At 39.2% G+C, this 18,370-nt stretch overlaps 1 protein-coding gene across 9 annotated transcripts in view; it reads left to right on the forward strand.

The window, feature by feature from the left end:
* Positions 1-18,370, forward strand: part of LOC128510467 (utrophin-like) — a 210,171-nt gene that overhangs the window by 168,505 nt on the left and 23,296 nt on the right. For 8 of the 9 annotated variants that reach the window (XM_053482764.1, XM_053482771.1, XM_053482770.1 and 5 more), the window contains 4 exons: positions 1,862-2,019; positions 5,131-5,297; positions 9,997-10,108; positions 12,955-13,091. In XM_053482764.1, coding sequence (XP_053338739.1) covers positions 1,862-2,019; positions 5,131-5,297; positions 9,997-10,108; positions 12,955-13,091 — 574 coding nt within the window. Of the gene's footprint in view, positions 1-1,861; positions 2,020-5,130; positions 5,298-9,996; positions 10,109-12,954; positions 13,096-18,370 lie in introns of those variants that run through there. The other variant, XM_053482772.1, reaches the window with a different exon arrangement.

Genomic DNA, 18,370 nt, shown 5'->3' on the forward strand with positions numbered 1-18,370 from the left:
GAGCCTTTAGGAAAGTAAAAAAAAAAAAAAAAAGTTAACTATAAAAAAAAAACTAAGGCATGTAATTGTTTAATTAATAACTAAATAAATCCTTTTTGCATTTTGTCGGTGAACTGCTGAGGTGTAAGAGGGAGGAAAACACACATCTCAGGTTGTTGAAAAGTAATCAGTTTAATTATTATATATATTTTTCAGATTTTTTAAAATTGGTTTTTACAGTTTTATTAGTTTTTTTAAATCCCTTCACACCTAGGGGGCGCATTAGAGCAGCAGGTCCACCTTTAAATAAGGTGAAGAAAGTAAAGCTATGATGGAAACCTGCAGAACTCTCTGTATTGTTGTCAATGTAGAAATAACTTAAAAATTCTTGTCTATATTTTTGTCATTTGTATATTGGAACACGATTGGCTCTTCTGTTTTATGATGCAATAACGCCTGGCTGCCACAGACTGTAATCATTCGGAGGTTTAGGTGAAAAATTTTGAACCTTTTGTCATCAAATCTTCCCACCGTTCTTCATCGTGGTCCGTTCAGTCACAAAACATTAACACACTGATTTATTAACAGTGTTGGGTGTAACGTGTTACAAAGTACAAAAGTAATCCAAGTACTAGCGGGAGTAATTGGATTACTTATTTGATGTAACGAGTAATCTAACGATTTCGGTCTGCCAGTTAAGTACTCAGTTTATTAAGTTACGTTTTCAAAAATGTAATTAGTTATTCAGACACTTTCTGTAATCCGTGAGCCAGACAGAAGTCATTCCCAATCCCTTAGTGTGTGTGTGTGTGTGTGTGTGTGTGTGTGTGTGTGTGTGTGTGTGTGTGTGTGTGTGTGTGAAAGTCGTCCTACAAGCCCCGCCCCCTCTGTTATTCCTGCTGTTATACCACTGCATCATGATGAACCGTACTTACGGCCACCGCGCGAAACCGCGTAGGTGAGTTAGGGGTATAAGTAGGTGAGATAGGGGTATTAGTAGTTAACAGATTATGGGCCAAACTTGGCTAAGTGATGATGGTAGAATAATTATAAAGGTCTCGACTAAAACAACATGCATGAGAAATCACAAAGGAGTTTTCATTTTCTGCAATGGAAAAGTACTCGAACTAGTTACTAGAAAGTAACGCCGTAATGTAACTGATTACTCTTTAATGACAATAATTTTGTAATGTAATTAGTTACTTTAAAAAGGAACGTCCCCCAACACTGTTTATTAATACACACACACACACACACACACACAGTGTGATCTCTACTTTATGATATTCACCTCATTGATCTCTGCTTTGCCTCACGGCTTTTAATCCCCGTGTGAGTTGAAGAGGCAAAAAACACAACGCAACTCATTGTTTATTAAACGCCGCTTTTTCTTTCCTCTCGAGGAGTGTTTGCGTTAATGCCCGGCTTGGCTCTCGTGTGAAGATGACAAAGTAATGTGGCCTCCTGTGTTTCGAGTGTAATTCCGAGAGGTCTGATTGGTGAGCGGCGGATTTCACCCAGTCAGACTTGCGTGAGGGGAATTAGTTATTTATGTGTTCATTTATTTTTTTTGCGTATACAGTACGTGAGCACAGGTTTCACTCGGCGGCGAGATGAGATTTCAGGTCCTGATGTGGTTTATGTAACCGACGGTGACAGACTGACAGTCGATCTAAAATTGCTGAATGTGAATTTCAGTGAGGAGAAGTTTATGAACAGGGTCTCGGTTGGTAATAACTGCGGTGGAAGAGGAATAAAACTCCACCTGGTGTTGTTATTAGAAAATAATTACCATTTTCCTATGTCGCTACATTTTATTGATTATTAGGAATCGGTTGTAATGCGTGTGTTAGTGTGTGACGGTTTGTGTTTGTGTGTGTAGGTCTGTTTAACCAGGTGTCGTCGCCGGGGGATACGTGCGATCAGAGGCAGTTGGGGCTCCTGCTGCACGATGCCATCCAGATCCCACGGCAGCTCGGGGAGGTGGCAGCGTTCGGGGGCAGCAACATCGAGCCGAGCGTCAGGAGCTGCTTCCAGCATGTATGTGACACACACACACACACACACACACACACACACACACACTTAACCGCTCAGCTTCCATCCTGTCTCACTTTATTCACGGTTTGCTGTGTTTAAATAATTCTCTTAGAATTTCCCCCCCTGCAACCTCCCTAATCTATATACCAAAAGTTTTGGCACCATAATCAGTCAACAGCTCATCAACCAGAGCAATGATTATGCCTGGTGAGGTGTTTGGTTTGTACTAGATGGGCGGAGCTACAGTAGGAGCTACGCTGGTTACTCAGATGCAGTGTGTGGTGCACGTCAGCGTGTGATTGGCGAAATTGCATCATTCGGGAACGCTAATTAGCCTACCCTGCATGTCTTTGGACCGTGGGAGGAAACCGGACCACCCGGAGGAAACCCACCAAGAACGGGGGAGAACATGCAAACTCAAACATGGGAATCGAACCCTCGACCGTGGAGGTGCACGACGACTGCGCTAACCACTATGCCAGCGTGCCATGTCATGCCATGCCACCCCAAACACGGAAATATACAAATAAATAGCTTTAAAGTACCAAAAGTATGTTTAGCAATGGAATAAAAAAAACACACAGAAGCCAACGTTCTGTTTGAGCTCATTCTGGGATTCTTGTCCTGGGAGACAGAGACAGAGAGAGAGAGAGAGACATCTCAGAATATAGTGTGATGGATCACCCATGTCCTACCGCCTTGGACATCCATAATAATAACCCTAATTATACTCTTGTACTTCTTGGATTACATCAGTCTCTCTCTCCTCTGTATCAGTCTGTCTTTCCTTCTGATTTCCTCTCTGTCTGGGTAACAAGCTCTCTCTCTCTCTCTGTCTCTCTCTCTCTGTCTGTATCTTTTCATCTCTGAATGCCTCATTGTCTGTCTCTTTCCATCTTTGTATCTCTCTTGTTTCTCTTTCCATGTCCGTTTATCTCAGGTGCTCTGTCTCACTTCCTGACATCAGGTGTCTGTGACATCAAGTTTCTCTCTCTCTCTTTCTCTCTCTCCTACTCTCTGTCCGTTAGGATTCAGTGTCACTTAACAAAGGAGAGTGAAATGAAAAAGAGACAGACAGGAAGAAAAGTGTGAGAGGAGATTAAATGTGGGATTTGAGCCATGCTGTGGGAGATCGAGTGTCTCCGACCAGGGTGAAGTTCAGGCGAGCAGAGAGTGAAAAAAGAGACAGATCGATGAGGTGGAGGTGCGGAATGATGGAGTGATTGGACGGGAGGCCAGGAGAGGAGAAACTGATCAACAAAACGAAGGCAGGCCAGGAGACAGATTAGTTCAGGGCACACACACACACACACACACACACACACAGAGGAAGAGAAGAGACTTAGAACTCCAGTCAGAAATTCACACAGCAAGATTTGTGTCTCTGAAATAAAACTACCAATAAGTGTTTGGGACATGAGCACCGAGGACAAGAATCCTCAAATGAGAATGTGGAAGATGAACAATTTATCACAAAATTGTCATTTTTCAAAGTAAATGTTCTTCAAAGCAACACATGCAATCACTGACCCAGTGCCTTTTTGCGTCCATGTGATGAAATTTCATTGAAAAAAAAAAAACTAAATGAAATTGGAAGATTTTGCTTCCCTTCACGTCTTCAGTAAACATGTTTCTGTCTGTCCTCGCTCTGAAAGCTTTCCGTCTCTTACTTCCTCTGAGCGCTTTTAACAATTTATATGTGCTTTACAATGATGGAGGTCGATCGATTCGCAGGCTGAAGGACGTTGGAAGGAGGCATTAAGCAGAGTGCTGAGAAACGCTCAAAGCTATGACATGGGTTACAATAAAATTATATCTCCATTCAGTCCGCTGAGTGGCATTTTGGTTGGGAACCACAGTCTGATTGGATCAGAGTGACTTTGGGTACTGAACCCCAACCCAATTGGTCAGAGCAGCGTTTCGTACTGGAACACCAATCTGATTGGTCAGCTGGTATGTTGTACAGGAAGTCCAATCTGATTAGTCAGAGAGAGGTTTCATACTGGGACTCCAATCTGATTGGTTAGAGTGACTTTTTGTACTGGAAGTCCAATCTGATTGGTCAGAAGGGCGCTTTATACTGGATCTCTAATTCAAATGGTGAGAGTGACTTTTTATACTTTTCGAACAGGTCCAGTTGGTCACAGTGGTATTTTGGGGAACATTGTCACTCTGACCATTCCAACTACAGTTCCGATCTAAAATTCAGAGCATGTTATAATTGGGATAAAAAGTGGGCGGGGCTAATTATGCATATCAGCAATCACAAAGAAGATCACAACCAGTTGGTGGAGAAATGTTACCCAAAGGTTTGTTCAGGTTGATTTTGATCTGGTCGCGGTGCTACTTTGATGGGAACTGCTTTGGCGCTTGGTAACATTGATAGCTTGGTGGTGGAAACGGTAGGTTGATTTGTCACAGTTGCACATCTGGACAGGAAATCAGCCGTGTTAGTGACTGGGACATTTTAAAATCATAAATGTGGATTAATAGACCAGAGTGGCACCATGGCATTATGGGTGGGATCTGTGTTTTAAATTGTAGCTTTAAAGTTGTGTATTCTGATATCTTTACTACAGACTTCCTTTTGGCTTGCAGTGTTCTTGAACAGGACGCATCAGTGATGTGCTCTACAGCTCAAACCCCGCCCATCCTCACAGCGCTCCAGCTGCTGGAGTATCCAGAATGCACATCCATAATTATTTCTCTCACTTAGGTCACTTAGCCGAAGCCAAGACCCGACACACGGCCTTTTATTTATTTCCTGCAGTTGTGACTCGCACTTAATCATGGCCTGATTGCTTCCTGATCGTCGCTGTTGGGCATCTCCATGGCAACGCTTCAGATTTCCGTGATAACTTCGGCGCTGGTGTTTTTGGTCAGCTGTTCATGCTCATTTGTTAACGAGCGTGTTTATATGGACGCTCATGAGCTCAGCTTGCGATATTAAAGCCATCATTCTTCACGTCCTGCTCTCCGGAAGAACATTAGTGTTAATTGCTGTGAAAACAACTCTGGGTACATCATGTTTTAGGGTGTAAAGGAATAAAATTAGACAGACTGGAAGGCCATGGAGCTTATTTCTCACCATCTCCTCCTCTTCCTCCTCAGGTGAACAATAAGGTGGAGCTGGAGCCGAGGCAGTTTATCGACTGGATGAGGCTGGAGCCGCAGTCCATGGTCTGGCTTCCCGTGCTCCACAGAGTAGCGGCCGCCGAGACGGCGAAACACCAGGCCAAGTGCAACATCTGTAAAGAGTGTCCGATTGTGGGCTTCAGGTACGTGTGCACACGTGAGAATTTTCACACGCATTGTGAACAACATGTTAGAGGCTTTCAGAGCACGTTAATTGGGATAGAAAGTGGGCGGGGCTAATCATGCTTATCAGAAATCACAAAGACTGAACGTGAACTAACTGTCATGAAACTAGTTCCACAGGAGCTGTCAGAGAGCCGTCAATCAAGGGCTATGATTAGAATATTAGGCCACGCCCAGAAATTGCCAGTGATCGAGCCATGTTGTAGCAAATTTCTTTTCTTCCATAATATTTATTTATTAATTTACTAATATTATTTATTATATAAATGTATTATTTATTTAAAATAGGGCTGGATGAGCTAACAATATTAATAATCAATATTAGGGTAGGTTCGGTTACAATATTTTGTTTTGAGATATCAGTGGATAACATTTTCTTATTTATACATTATATTTTAAATTCAAGTTGTTCAATTTTAATATATTACATTTATATATATATATATATATATATATACACAATGGAACCTCGGATTACGAGCTTAATTCGTTCCGGAAGTGGGCTCGTATTCCAAAACACTCGTAAACCAAATTTAATTTTCCCATAGGAAATAATGGAAACTTAAATTATTCATTCTACAGCCCAAAAAAAAAAATACATAAATATAATTAATACAAAATATAAAGTAAAAATAAAACAAATTAACCTGTACTTTACCTTAAAAAAATGTAAAATTAAACCCCGACAGATAAGGGTTTTCGTTTGTGCATGCAGAGTGTATGTGTGTAAAATGTGCGCGCACACACACACACACACACACACACACACACATTAACGGATAGACCGTTTTTAAAACCATTTAAAAATTAGCAAGGGACATTCCTAGTCACACTCACGTGAGCGCATACTAACAGGATCACTGCTGTAAGTAAAACAACAACAACAAAAAACAAATTAAACAGCTCCTCACCTTTGAAAACAATCGCGACAGAGAGAAGTTTGTGTGTTTATTTGGCAACCTGAGAGGAGGGGGGATGAAGGGGGGCTCGTTCGCGTTTACGGCCCCCTTCTCTCAGGTTGCCAAACAAACACACAAACTCCCTGCCTCACACAGACACAAACACACACACACTCAAAAACACTGCAGGCACTAAGACCCAGCAGGGGAGACGATAGGTCTCGGCTTTACAGCTCCCCTTCTCTCAGGTTGCCAAATAAACACACAAACTCTTCTCTGTCGCGACTGTTTTCAAAGGTGAGAAGCTGTTTAATTTTTGTTGTTGTTGTTGTTTTACTTTACAGTAGTAATCCCGTTAGTATGCACTCACGCGAGTGTGACTAGCGATGTTCCTTGCTAATTTTTAAACGGTTTTAAAAACGGTCTCTCCGTTAATGTGTGTGTGTGTGTGTGTGTGTGTGAGCGCGCACACGCACATCTCACACACACACACACACACACACACACAGCGCGTGTGTCTATTCACCCAGCAGGAGAGACGATTACCTACAATTCTGCTGCAAGAGAGAGAAAAAACGTTGGCTCACTTGTGATGACGTAACGCTCGTTGTTAAAACAAGAAGCGCATGCGTGAAACATGATACTCGGTGCTCGTTAACTAAGACAATGCTCGTTTTTCAATTAAAAAATTATTAAAAATTGTTGCTCGTCTTGCAAAACACTCGTAAACCACGTTACTCGTAATCCAAGGTTCCACTGTATATATATATATATATATATATATATATATATATATATATAAAGAGAGAGAGAGAGATAAAGAAATTGTTTTTGTATTTGATGGTGTCATTTTTGGTCATTTTAAAATAATTTTAATCTATTAAAGTTAAACAACTGAATTTTAAATATAATGTATTAAATAAATTTAAAACTAAAAGGTTTGTAATAAGATAATAATTAGACCAACTGGTTCTAGTCTATTGGGGTTTATTATTTCAATAAAATTTAGAAAATGTTATATTATTATTAAACAGAAAAAAACAATTAATTGTGTAGTTTATAGTTTTCATTCTTTCAAAAAAAGCAATTTTATCAACAACAACAAAAAATATATTCCAAAATAATAAGGAACTTGATTTAATGTTACTGTATATAAAGATGTCAAAAATATGTTTTTTTAATTCCTTCTTTACCAACTTTAGTCTCTTGCTCTAAACATTAAATGAAAGCATAATCAAACTTTTTTTTATTTATTTTTAGATCTGTTTTTTAAAGGGTTATGATGTATTTTTCCCTCATATGGCTTCACCATCTTTCAAACTTTACTTTGTTGAGTATAACATTGAAGTCGAAGGGTCATAAAACATGTTTTAATATTTTAAACTGTGTATCCGGCTGTGTATAGCTTCCGGTGCTCAGTGTTGTCCAGACAGATGCCTGTCTCACACCCACACTCAGCTTAGATTCGTGTTTCCTGGGGCAACTGCAAAGGGCGGAGTGAGATGCGAGTTTCTGTCCGTCTGACTGAGAGCTGAATCTCACCGCAGGTTCTCGCACTCACATAAATGTCAGAGTCTGATCCACAGCACTAAATATTAGAGTCAGAGAGAGAGAGAGAGACGAGTCTGAGACGTTTGGAGAATCAGTTGTTTATGAATCAGTGGCTGGATGCACCAAGGGGCTTACGCACCGTCCTCAGTTAAACATTTAACAATACATTAATTTTTGAACATCATTTATAAGGTTAGCATCAGGTTAGGTATGAAAGTTTTTTTGTTGTTGTTGTTTTAATAAATGATGTTATTTGGCTCCAAAACTTGTTGATGTTTGCATTCATTTTGCATTTCAATTTTTTTCAGCATTTATTGGCCAAAACTCTCTAAAAGATATCAGACACTTTGAACTAACAATTACAACTTTTTTATATGAATTTCAAGAGGGGTGTTCAAGTTAAACCTTTTGATTTGATACACTAATCCCCTGATACACTAACGCACTTATCACAGTGTTTCACTCGTGCTTGGACACCATCAAGGTCGAAAGTTTTCTCAGTACTCCAAAGCCAAGCTCAGATGCCTGAATGATGATGTCTGCAGCGCTGGCCTCCCAGGAACTCCTTTAATGCACCAAATATGTGTAGAGTACGAGTGGTGTTGGTGAATGATTGTGTGTACACTTCCCACAGACAGGTCGGTTTTTAAGCAGCAGGTTTTCCACTCGCTGAATGTTCACGGGAACGAATGGAGTGGTCTTATTCGACTCAAGTATGTACTGTACAGCCGTCTATAAAAAGTTTGCACTGTTATCATGGCGCACAAGCTTTTACAAAAAACAACAAATCCCGGTTTGGCTTGAACGACTTGGAAATGAAACCGCCGCATCCCAGCGTGTTTGCATGCGTTCGGGAGGCTGGGCTTCGGGAAGAAGTTTCCAGCAGACACATGACAAAGCAGATGTCCTCTCCGAGCTGGCACTGATGGATTACAGAGAACGAACGGGGAGACGAGTGTGTGTGAGAGACGAAGGCAACCAGGTTTGAGATTGAACCGGGGAAATAAAAAAAGTGTTCAGCTGAGAGTCTGGGGACTTTAACCTCAGGCAGACTGTAGTGTCTTATTACAGCGTAATGGAAGATGTTTAGGACATGGATTTGTTAGTGTTTTCCCCGGGTCATGTGGGTTCTAGTAGGGTTCTGCTGTGTCATGTGATGTAAACAGTACAACTTCCAGGCTACTTAATCTGCATTGGACGTAAAATAGAGACGGGCTGAAAAGCTTAGCAAGAAACGAGAGACTGAATAGTATGACTGGTTGCTATGGTTTCCATTCCAGACATTTGTAAGGCTTTTACACTAGACACGATTGCTTCGTACTGTACTGTACTGTACCCGGGGACGATTGAGAAGGCAGTGGTACTGTAGCTCAGGTGGTTGTAGGTCTTCGTTGCTGATTGGAGGATCGGAGTTTGGAGCCCTGCCCCCACCGCTGAGTCGCCACTGTTGGGTCCTTGGGCAGGACACCCAACCCTACACCTCATAGAACCCCACCACTGCGTTCAGTATCGGTCCTAAACCTGATTAGAAAGTGGAAGGGTTGAGACAGGAACGGTATGAAGGATAGGACGTGCGCCAGTTTCAAACTTGTGGGTCAAATGATCTGATGTGGCGAGGAGAAAAAGGTTAAAGCATAAGGGCAAAAAAAACAGGTACAATTGCTCCGCCCTTTCTTTCTATATCACATTATTAACGTTGTCTGTACCCGAGTACCCTTATGCATCTACACTCTCGCTTAGGTTGCGAGCTGCAAACACAAAGACGGAGAAAAGTACAAGGATTTTTACTTAATACTTCGGCAAAAATATCAAGAATAACATTTCTACTTAGGGTTTCCATTACGCCAACACGCCAGACTTTGAGGTCAAGTGTAATCGCATCAGTTCCCGAGTCCCTAATGTGAAAAAAAACGCTAATGATCCTTTTAGCGCACAATTTGTTTAAGTGAACTAGACTTAGTTCGACTTGTTGCGTGACCTGGCCCCGCCCACTTTGATTTGCTATCCAGCCCCCATACCCCCCCGCCCCTCTTTTTATTACCAAACATCTGCAAGACATTGCACAATCCTTTTGTCCTGAAGATATCGGAAAACTTACAGCTGTCAGAGAAAACTAATCAATAGTTTCTGACCAGAGGCAAGTTTTAAATCCAAGAGCGTAACAATACTAAAGAATATTTCTTGTCTTTTCTCTCTCTCTCTCAAACAGGTATCGCAGTTTGAAGCACTTCAACTACGACGTTTGTCAGAGTTGCTTTTTCTCCGGACGCACAGCGAAGGGGCACAAGCTGAACTACCCTATGGTGGAGTACTGCACACCGGTGAGGCTTAAAAAAAAAAAAACACCCTTTAGTAAAGCTCATCAGCTCCTACCCATCTTCCAGCCGCTCCCTGGGGTCCTATCGGCATCCTTTTTTTATTTTTATTTTTGTACCATAAACAAATGAGCGAGTGGCTTTAGTGGGACAAATGTGGAAATTGCATAGCCTCGCTCGTGCTGTTAGAGGCGCGCTGTAATGTAATGCAATGTAACGTCGATTTCCCGCAGCCGCGAGCGAGATGGATATCGACTCCGCGCAACGGTAATTGTTGCGTTTTGAATTCCTGCCTGGCGCTCGGATGTAGGAAATGAAGATATGTTTTTATTCCTCGCCTGACTAGACGTCTAGACGTGCCTGCGTGAGTTATGTTAGGAGCTGAAGGCGAGGTCTGTGAGGTTTGTAGATGATCGGAGCGAGAAAATCCGATTTTCTGTCTTAGTGTGAAAGATGTGTTTTTTGTTTTTTGTTCAGATCAAATCAGACTGCACTCGTCTCCAGTCTGAAGAGTTTTTTTTTTTTTTCTGTATAGACTGTTTTGAAATTATTTGCATTTGCTCTTGCAGATTTTTCAGTTTTGGGATTTGATCTCACTATATACAAAGAGAGAAACAGTCTTGATCTTGACTCCAGACCCCCCTGAGACTTGGTCTTGTTTAATTTTTCGACTAATCCCGCCTTAGACTTTTAGAATGGCGGTCCTGACGAACCATACCCAATTTAGCACCGTGTACATTTCATCGGAATATAACTTTTTATGACAAAGTGGTTCTGCTCGCCGTGAAGCATTTAATCCGCCTCCGGTATAATAACAGAAGAAGGAGAAAGGTTAGGCTTCCGGTCTTATTTGATAAAATTCCGCCTTCTGTGCCATGATTGGTTGCAAGAATTCAGTCTCATCTGTGATTGGTTAGAAGCTTTACTATGTGTGATATGAGTTAATCAGGGTTCTCCCTCAGCCGGAGACACAGTGGATGAAAGGTGGAAGTTCTTCTCATTCTTGGTAATAACAGTCAGTTGTTATTGTAAGACATGAAGGTCAGCTGTTCTGGAACAGTTCTTGCAAGAACAGTATTGTGTCGAGTGCGTTTGTAAAACCCATCAAGCTCCATGATGAAACTGTCTCTCATGAAGACCTTCCCAGGAAAGCAAGAGGAGACGTTCATTTAGAGTCACCAGCCTCAGAAATCACCAACTAACAACCAGCACCTCAGATTAGAGCCGTTATGAAGGATTTACAGAGCAGAAGTAGCAGAAACATCTCAATATCAACTGTTCAAATGAGATTATTGTGTATTTTGGATAAACATCTTCAGTATTGTTTTACAATGTAGAAAGAAATAAAGATCAGGAACGACCATGAAGTTATAAAGTGATCCTAAACGTTTGAGCTGTGGGGTAGATATGACGAGATCAGATTGTTTACACCCCCTTCTTATTCCCACTAATCGGGTCAGACCGCTCCGATTGACGTGTTCATGCGACATGTTTTTATCACGATTAGGTTATTATTCCGAATACTAGGTTCCATGTGACTGTGTGCATGAAAGAGAACCTTTTGCACATACAGTAGAGTACCACTGCACTCATCTCTCATCACAACAGAAGAAGACAGTAACAGCAGGACCAACACTACATTGTGTGGAAGGATGCAGGAGTTGGTGATTTCCGTGATATTCAGGGAAATGAGCGCTTTACAACACTTCTGAATAAACACCCATAACTCAGCTTTTCACCTGCAGGAGCTTCATGATGTTTTTATTTCAGCTCTATCAACCCTTTTATTATGACACTCAGACACAAAGCACATATCTAGCTCACATTCTTGCTGATAAAGAGACACCCCTGGTGTGCACACAGATCGGTTCCTGCTAGATCAGATTGTTATAGCCATATTATTATTATTATTATATATTTTTTGTTACTGCTTTTTTATTTTGCCAATATTGCTGTTTCATTTCAGAGAGATTGGCCTTTTTTATTAGTTGGGAAAAGCAGTTTTTCCTCCGCCTGTTGCGTTGGTGTGTAATTGGTGTGGGTTTGATCGGAGGCGTTGGGGTTTGGGTGCGAGGCCCTGAGTGTTGGTGTGTGTGGTGGGTGGAGGATTGGATGGATGGACAGAAACACACTTCATAGCTATCTCAACATCAGCTGTCTTGTCTAGTTTATAATCTGTATTAACTTGGGTGTTTTTTTTACATGGTTGGTCCCAAGAATCAGTGAATCAAACCTGTATTCAGTTTGATGTTTGTTTTTGTTAGTTTCTTTTTTTTATTATTTCTTTTTTGTTTTTGTTTGATTCTATATTTTACTAATTTTTGTTTGTTTCTGTGTCATTATTTAGTTTTTTTTTTTTTTTTCACTGTTTTTTATTTTCTGTTTGATTTTTTTTTTGGTTTGTATATTTGTCGTTTTATTTAGATTTTGTTTTTATTTAGTCTTTATATGATATTTTGGAGGATGTTGTTTTGTCGTTTATTTGGCTTTTTCTCCATTTTTCTTTTTCTTTTGTTTGCTCATTTAATTTATTTATTATTTATTTGTTTGTTTCATGTTTTTGACTAGTATGTTTATCTATATTTAATTAGTTTAATTTAATTATATCCTTTAATCACATTTTGCTTTTAAGTTTATTTCTGTATCTTTCTGAAATTCTACCTGTTTTTATTATTCTACCTGTTAAATTTTTTTTTTTTTTTTACTGATTACTGATTTTTTTTATGTTAGGTGTTGTAACATAAAAAACATAACGTGTCATAACTTTTTTTTAAATGGTTAATTAATTAATTTTTTTTTTTTTTTTTTGGTAATTTAACCGACCCTTATTTATATATATATATAATTTGCAGACCACCTCAGGCGAGGACATGCGCGACTTTACCAAAGTGCTGAAGAACAAGTTCCGCTCGAAGAAGTACTTCGCCAAGCATCCTCGCCTCGGCTACCTGCCCGTGCAGACCGTCCTGGAGGGGGACAACATGGAGACGTAAGTCCTCATCTCACACCTGTACACTCACATAAATTTATCGTTTAAGAAAAAAAAAAAAACCTGAGATGAGACAATATTAGAAACATAACGTTACATAACAGAGCGAGGTTAAAGACTACAGTCTCAGTGATGATGATGAGAGTCTGTGTGAATCTAAAGCTCTCTGTAAGACTTTACATAAAGAATAAAACATTTAAATGTGGGCTGTTACAGGAAAATAATTAACGTCTTAAAGTGGTCTTACCCTAACCACCCAGATGTTGACTTTTATTTTCCTAAAACTCATGTCTTGAAGTTATTTATTTCTCTTACACTAAACTAAATTCTTTACATTATATAAGAAGTTTACACTTTACACAAGGTTTTTAACCTCTTTACCATTGGCTAGTTTAGGAGTCAGTCTTTCCTTTGACATGCAGATTGGCTGATTTATAAATAATAATATTAAAAAATAAAAAGGTGGGACATAAACATGTTACTGTGCTCAATCTGCTCAATCTGCTTATTGTTTCATTGTTTATCTTTTGTAAAAACCTATATGTTCTTGTTCTTGTACCTGTTCTTATTTCTTTTTTTCTTCTTCTTTTTTCTTTTTATTATTATTATTATTATTATTATTATTATTATTATTATTATTATTGTGTATAGCACTGTTATCATTACTCTTATTGCAATTAGTTTTTTTATATTTACACTATAATATTTGGATGTGGCAGTTATTTTTTTTTTTTTACATTAGGGAGTTTTTAATGTGTTTTTTCATATGTTGATAATTTTTCATTCTTTGTTCTTCATCCTGTTCGGAGAGGTTTCGGAGACACATTAGGGGCCGAATGCTGTAGCGTACGATCGCTTTGTCTTAACAACACACAGTTTAAAACCTAATTTGTAATTCTACACAGGACGGAGCTCTGAGATATGACAAACTAAAATATTCAATATTCAACTATTTTTAAGGAGCTACTTTTATCTGTAGTTTAGCAGTTGTTCCCTAGTGTAAAAAAAAAAAAAAAAGAAAGAAAAACACGGGAGTGGATACTGATGGATAGTGACTTCAAGTCTTTAAATGTTGGTAAATTCTTTTTAGGTGGAAAGTGTTAAAAATTTTCTGTGGTCCTCCTGGGGTTGTCTGACCCCCTGCATTGAAAACCAGTGGACTTCCTTATGGCTGAGGACGAACAGTCTTTACATTTCGTCCTCTTCTGTGTCTAGACACATGGACGGTCCATCTTGGCGATAATGTGCGTTTGTGTGTGTGTTTGCGTAGGATTTATACTTGCTGTCAGGACAGTGTATAACTCACGGTAATGGTGTTTAAGATGTGCCTGATTAGGCTCTTCCGTAAGGTGGCCTCTCCGAGCCGTATGATTTATGGCTTTCCGTCGCATTCTCGCTGTTTATTATCTGTCACACACGCGACGGCTCTTTTTTTTTTCCGTATCTCAATTTTTCACTCGCAGTCTTTTCAGTTATCTTCTGTTTGTTCTCTAACAAAAATAATCAGCAGGAAAGCAGGACGGTGAAAAGGTCTTTAAAAGACAGGAGATGTATAAAGGTCACGCTTCAGGTTAAAATTCTTTTGTAATGCTTTTTAGCATAACAGTGACGGCAGCTAAAACGGCTGCGTTTTTCATTTTGGTTAAGGTTATTAATTATTACAATTATTGATTACTGATTGTGCCACCAGGTAACTGGTTCGATTACCGCCTCGGGTCTGTGTGCATGGAGTTCTCCCCGTGCTTGATGGATTTTCTCCGGGTACTCCGGTTTCCTCCCACAATCCGGAGACATGTAAATTAGGGTAACTTGGGTTCCCAAATAGCAGAAAGAATTAAAAAAAAAAGAAGAAAATAAATAATTTATTCTTTTCCAGCTTGGTATGACAAAAAACCTTATATGGTATGAAAAAGATGTAGCATAAATAAATGTAAAAAAAAATAGTAAATAGACAGATAAATAAAAGAAAATTATCAGATAAACAAAAATACAGTCAGCCAAAAAGCTAAATATTTTAATAAAAAAATTATTGTTACTGTAAATATTTATTGTATATACAGGATAATATTATGATAATAATATTAATAACATTCTATTAATATAACCATCTGTTTTTCTTTTCCTGAATAATATCATATTTAGTATTATATTAATATTAATATTTGTTTCCACTAAAATCTACTTCGATTTTTTTGTCTGTTTATTCATTTCTTTTTTTATTTAATATTTACAAATCATTTAATCTTTGATGCTTGACAACAAGAATATCATTAATAATAATAATTATTAATATTATTATTAGTGTTGATTATTTATTATTATTATTATTATTATAATCAATAATAACAATAATAATAATAATAATAATAATAATGTTATTATTATCATCAACAACAACAACAACAACAATAATAATAATAATAATAATAATAATAATAGTGGTAGCATTATAATAACATATTTTTTTAACATTGATTTTTCATAAATTAAAATAAAACCTTCTCATTTCTTGTATTTATTATACATTAGTTAACTACGTCCCAACAAAGTCCTAAAACTAAGTTTTATTGCATGAGCTTGTTGCTATAGAAACTATATAAATAGAAAACTAATAGTACTGAGACACTCGTGTAAAGTTTCGACTTGCTGCAGTGCTCTCTGTTTCTCAGAAGTGCAGCTCTAACAGATGATCCTATCAGAACCGAGACTAATGTTTTCACAGTAGATGGAACGAATATGTTTAGTGCAGTGTGTTGTGTGACATTGAACCAATCAAAACTTCTAGCCCCGCCCCTGAGCATCGTCATCCTGAGCAGTTCACAGAAAAGTTCCTTCTCGGTTTTCTAGTTCCAGATGTCTTAATACTTTGCACAGATGTAAAAAAAAACAAAACAAAAAAAACCTCTCACTCCCGTTCTTCTATCTTTGGAACGAAACCCAGAATATGTACAGCGCTGTTCCTCCTGCAGAGAGAAATGTCAGTGTCGCTCAGACGCCCCGCTGCAAACACACCAGCGCTGTGTGGTTTACAGTGACGTATAGCAGACAGATGAGAGGATAACGCTCAGAGACAGAGAGAGAGAGAGAGGGAGAGAGAGAGAGTTTTCTTCCTGCCTGTCAAACTTCCAGCAGGAAGTGACCTTGCTGATACAGATTAATGCAGTTACGAACCCCGACGCAGCGCATCACAAATAACTACGCAGCTCAGCAAGTCGCAGCAGACGGGAGTCACCTTGTTCATTTTTATTTTCCTGCTTCGTCTTCGTACACACAAACGACACAGGGTAAAAAAAAGACGTCCTGATATAACATGCACTCTCGATTCGGATTGGTCCCAAGTGGGTTGATGCATTTCCTCGAACCACAGATCGCAATGTTTAGGCTAGTCATCTCATTCTAATTTGTTATCTGTGACATTTTCTGTAAGGACGTGTCCTCCAGTGTCAGAGAAACTACGTTTTCTGTCGTCTTTTCAACTGCAACTGAAAGAAAGCAGAGAGGCTGATGAGGAAATGACCGTGTATAACCTTAATGAGAGCAGGGACTTTTTTGCTGATGTTTTTACAAACACCTAATACAGTCGAACTCCACGAAGTCGCAGTTCTCGCTCTCAGTCATTCGCAGGTTTTTCCTTAGAATTGTCGCGGAAGTTTCACGGAGACCACAAATATCCTCTGCGATTTCTTTTTAAAGGCTTTTTTCGTAGCAATATAAAAATTTTCTTTTGTTTTAACACTAAACTTTTAAACTATATGATATCATAAATTCAGCTAAATTTCTATATAAAATATAGTACTGTATAATTCTTTAGTACTGTAGAGAAAAACAATGCGGCTTGTGATGATGAATTATTACCGTATTTACCCTACAGTACTGATACCAAAGAAAACGCGCTTGCATGAGTTCTAGTACATACAGTATACGGGTTTACTTTTACGTTCTTTTTTTTTATGTATTTAGCTAAGTTTGAAATTAAATTAAGAAGTTTTGGGGGCATTTTAGGAGTTTAAACTATAAAAAAAACGCATTTAAAATCTTTGAAAATTTGCGTTTTTTTCACAATTCGCGGGTACTCGACTGTACTTACACATAACTATAAACAGATTAAAAGTATTATGTTTTTTTTATTATTACATTAAACAGCAATAATTGTTGAGAAATTGCTGAAACGCATTGTGCTGTTGTACGAAAAGAATCAAATACCGTGCGAAAGCAGTCGTCTCACCGCGGTGGCTTTAAATCATTTTCTATAAAGATACACGAGGAATAAAATAGACTATCCCTTAATTCCGACATGTGAAAGCAAATAAAAATAAAACTATAGCAGAAAGTCTGACCTTGTTTTTTAATGCTTGTCAACTTAAATTTAAAAATACTGCGATCAAGCTTCACGAGCTCCAAGAAGTGTTTTTACGGAGGAGATTTTCGGCATGAAAGACTTTTAATACTCCTCTGCGCTCGCCTCATACCTCCGGTGTCTCCCCTTGATTGACTACGTTTTGTGGTAAATCCTGAATCAATCAGGCGTCACATGACTTCCCACCATATGATAGTGTGTATCACCAAGTTTCAGGGTGGATATAAACTGTGTGTGTGTGTGTAAGAGGAAACTCCAAAGAAGCTATAATAGCAGATCAGTCCGGTGGCGTCTGCTCGTCCTGTCTGCGTCTATGTTCAGGGAACATTAACGAGGCGCGCAGGAACAAGTCCTGACAGCGGCGACAGGCGCGAGCTGGGCAATAAAACCTGTCTGTATCCTGCAGCGCTTTAGACATTTCTGCGATGCGCTGATTCACTTTTTATTTCAGGTTCGCTGCATCACGGAACCTGACCTCTGACACAAGCCGCTCTGCACTTACGGAGTATCTGTCCTGCCAGCCAGACATTTTCAATCCCGCTAATCCTGTATAGGGTAACTCAGGACACAAGGCAGGGAGTACGTGCACACACACACACACACACACACACACTCGCAATTTTGAAACCCCAGACAGACTACACTGCATTTTTTCGAATTGTGGGAAGGAACCAGAGGATCTGGAGGATGTTCATGTGCTTTGTGGGTTTCCTCAGGGTGCTCCGGTTTCCTCCCACAGTCTAAAAACATGCAGATTAGGATAATTGGTGTTCCCAAATTGTGTGTGAATGTGTGTATGGATGTTGACTGGTGGTCCCACCACAGTTGTAAAATGGGAATGAATACACTGGTAACCAAAATTGGCCTCCACGGTCCCTGGTTGGACCACTGGGGTCCCTAGATGGATGAATGGATGGGTGGA

The sequence above is a fragment of the Clarias gariepinus genome, chromosome 22 (genome assembly GCF_024256425.1).
Source record: "Clarias gariepinus isolate MV-2021 ecotype Netherlands chromosome 22, CGAR_prim_01v2, whole genome shotgun sequence".
Taxonomy (NCBI): domain Eukaryota; kingdom Metazoa; phylum Chordata; class Actinopteri; order Siluriformes; family Clariidae; genus Clarias; species Clarias gariepinus.